The sequence below is a fragment of the Sphaeroforma arctica genome (assembly GCF_001186125.1).
Source record: "Sphaeroforma arctica JP610 unplaced genomic scaffold supercont1.487, whole genome shotgun sequence".
NCBI classification, from domain to species: domain Eukaryota; class Ichthyosporea; order Ichthyophonida; genus Sphaeroforma; species Sphaeroforma arctica.
Genome location: NW_014040071.1, coordinates 12,678 through 16,257, shown reverse-complemented (window position 1 = coordinate 16,257; position 3,580 = coordinate 12,678). Strand labels below are relative to the sequence as shown.

Sequence of the window (3,580 nt, the reverse complement as noted above, 5' to 3'; positions counted from 1 at the left end):
ATATGACACATAGAATATGGAGCATATATATACACGAAAGTAAATAAATAAAGATACTCTTACAAGTAGTCTAGTTTGTTTAACATTTACCCCAACACGCGTCAAATCTGTTTACATCTATTATCTCGTATGTCAAATATAATTCAAACTGCAGTTGTATCCTGCAAAATTCAACACAATGATGATATACGAACACGCCACTTCAATTTTGGGTACAATGTTAATCTTAACATGGACACTGTTTATACTGTTTATACGCTTTGGCGGCTCCAAATCGATATCTGTTTCTGGCGAATTAATGCCCATAAATCCGGGGGGGCTCTTAGCTCTTACCTCTTATTCCATACCTAGGGTCAGAATTGACCTCTCACCTTCCATATATGAGCAAATGGTGACGCGCCAAAACGAGCCCGCTATAAAACAGACTCATTGTATTTGACACATGCCGTAAGCATTCAAACTTGAACATAGTACTGTGTATTTATCAACTTATTGCTATTATGGGTACATACTGAAACAAATGAATCGTGGTAACAGCCTTGGTGCACCGATAGTACCAAAAAAAAATATGGGGTGCAAAGAGCCAAGAGCTCAGCCAAAAATTTAAGGGGGGGATTCGCCAGAAACAAATATCAATTTGGAACCGCCTTAGGTACACCATACTATACGAAGTACATTGGACTCGAGTTGTGTTGAGTGAAAATGGGGACAAATTTGTAACAAGAACGCCTTTTCATTTTTATATTTATCCAAAATGCAATTTTGTAACAATACATGTTGTGTAACAATAAAAATTATGGCTAAATTTCCCCCAGTTTCTATTTCTACATGCTCTGACAATATACCGAGTACACAATATGTATACTTCTGGAGAGATTGTTACCTTTTAAAGGGGGTTCAGTGTATATAGTTACAGAGTGATCGTGCATAAATTGCCTTAGAACGAGAAAAATAATCAAATGTGCCATATTCTGAGAATATGTTTGATAATGATTCTCTCCGATGCCAAATCGCGATGTTCCTATGGGGTGGTTAAATGAATTTGAAATTCTACCCGATACTCTCTAATGACAGAAAACAAAATTGTTACTTCGTGTTGTATCTTGATTGAGATAAACCTTTATTTTTAATAAACACGATCCCCTTTTAACTTTAGCGATAACTTCTTATGGGACACTTATTTTTTTTGGGGACTCGGATTCGGTGGTGCGCAAGAATGGCCCAACCTAAGCCTTGTCGGCCCTCAAGAAACGCTTGCTTGTTATATCGTTTACCAACAACATTTGTAGTTTGAAATTGAATTGAAAAAAATTATATATATACAATTTGAATGATTACAACTTTCTCGTAATCAGGCAACTATCTAGAATCGATCAAGACAAACTCACAGAGGGTTTTCATCAGCACCATCATATTAACATAATGTTATTTTTCAAATTGTCCACATGCTGCGTGCTGTAGTGAATGTGCTAAATTTATGTATCAAATATGTGTGTGCCCTTTGACTACACTTTCAACGAGATGCGTCAGAGTAGGTTTGTAGCCCAACATACGCTCAACCATGACCCAAGGCTTACCACCCCCTCCCGGCGCTAGCATGTTATCTCTATATCGTTCTCCTACTTCTCTGCTCAGGGGATTAGCACTGAAGCACTCCTGCCAGATTAGATTTGCAAATGCCTTGGACCACAGGTAGGTGTAGTAGCTTGCTCCGTACGTGTACATATGACTAAAGTACAGCTCCCACACCGAACCGTCCACATGTTCGTATCCCGTCACCTTGTGCGTCAGACTGTCGACGGGTCTGTTGTGACTGTGATGTGTTGCGTTGTGAAGCACCTGCAAAGAGCAAGTATAAAGAAACATCAGTCTACGACGAAAGAGCACTTCTCCAGATACACAATTTAACCCCCATCTGGCTGTGTGATATTAAACCGATAGTTGTCCTCCGCAGATACGAGAAACAAATGCCAGCGCAAAGCTTTGAACACATAAAACTACCAAACAGAAACTCCACGCACCTCATACAATTACAAGCTTTGCTGCACGAGCGGACAATGAATGCATATTATTTTCACCTGCTATACGCGCCACACCCTTACCTGGTCGCCCAGTGCATAGAGGACTTGCGAGAGTGTCTCCGATGCGGCATTCAGCTGCTTTTCTCGCTTGAGACCCTCGAGTAATCCAACAGGCACTGTTTCACCAGTGCGGTGATGTTTGGCGAAGCGTGATAGCACCCTAGCAGTAGTAGAGAATGGGATAGAACGGGCAAGTAGGCATAATTTACAATCTGGTATAATATTCAGTAGCCAAGACTGCCCAATTGCACCTTAAACAACGGCCAAAAACACTTCAACAAATTCAGACACTTAGCAACAAACCTGTAATCCCAGACAAAGAATTCGTTCATGATCGAAGGGATCTCAACGTAGTCTATTTTGCATCGCGTGCCAGCCACATGGTGGAAGCGTGTCCTCCCCAGGATGCAGTGCACCGCATGTCCCATCTCGTGGAAGAGCGTAGAAAGCTCATGGTGTTGCAGTAGAGTGGGTGTGTCGCGCGAGGGTGCGTTCAAAGAGCACAAGAGTCCCACTATGGGCGTCTGTTGAGTGCGAGAACGAACGAAAAGTTCGAGTGGATGCGAGTTGACATGTGCTATGAAGAGTCTGTATGTACTGTTAGTGAGCGTGGTTAGTGCACATAATGACGTATGAATGTGCAAAACTATTTACATGTAAATATTTATACATATATACACACAGTTGCATATAGACGTGAATAAAAAATACCTGTGAACATTTATACATAGATGCATGCCTACATACACATACAATCATAAATATATGCATGTACACAAACATACAAATATACAAAGAAAAAAACAACGACCATACACACATAGATGCATACATACAATCACGCATATACACGAACATACATATATACATATAAACGTACATGCACACATGGATGCATATATATTTATACATTAATGCATATATAGATACATAGATACATACCTACACAGCACTAGCCTACCTGGTACTCTGTGTCGCTTATACGCCTACCGGATCGAATTGTGAACTGCGATGGTTGGTCGCTTTTACCGCTGCGCGTGAACAGATCCGCATATATGTACCCCAGCACACTATCCGTTTCGTGTGCGCCCTTCATCTCAATGAGCTTGAGCTTGACTACGTGCGGATCCCACACTTCTCCTGCACAGTGAACAACATTATTTGGAGTAAGAAAAATCCAATGGGGTATAAACAAAAAGTTCACAAAAGCTCAAAGCAACTATACTATACAGAAGAAAATACACATATCAGACACACACACACACACTTACAATATATATATATATATCGATTTCACTACCTATCTATCAACATAGTATATATATATATATATATATATATATGAATATATATATATATATATATATAACACACACACACACACAATATATATATATACTAGTCACTAATATATATATATATAATAATAATAATACTANACACAATATATATATAGTTACGTAGTATATTATACCTTTATTATAATTATATATAATATA

At 39.0% G+C, this 3,580-nt stretch overlaps 1 protein-coding gene across 1 annotated transcript in view; it reads right to left on the bottom strand.

Annotated features, from left to right (window-relative positions):
* Positions 1-1,453: 1,453 nt before the first annotated feature.
* SARC_06671 (hypothetical protein) overlaps positions 1,454-3,580 on the bottom strand; it is a 7,815-nt gene continuing 5,688 nt past the window's right edge. Inside the window, exons 7-10 of the mRNA XM_014299402.1 lie at positions 3,043-3,221; positions 2,385-2,605; positions 2,103-2,241; positions 1,454-1,839 (exon numbers count right to left, since the gene is read on the bottom strand). Of these exons, the coding sequence (XP_014154877.1) occupies positions 1,483-1,839; positions 2,103-2,241; positions 2,385-2,605; positions 3,043-3,221 (896 nt within the window). The 3' untranslated portion in view covers positions 1,454-1,482. The remainder of the gene's footprint in view (positions 1,840-2,102; positions 2,242-2,384; positions 2,606-3,042; positions 3,222-3,580) is intronic.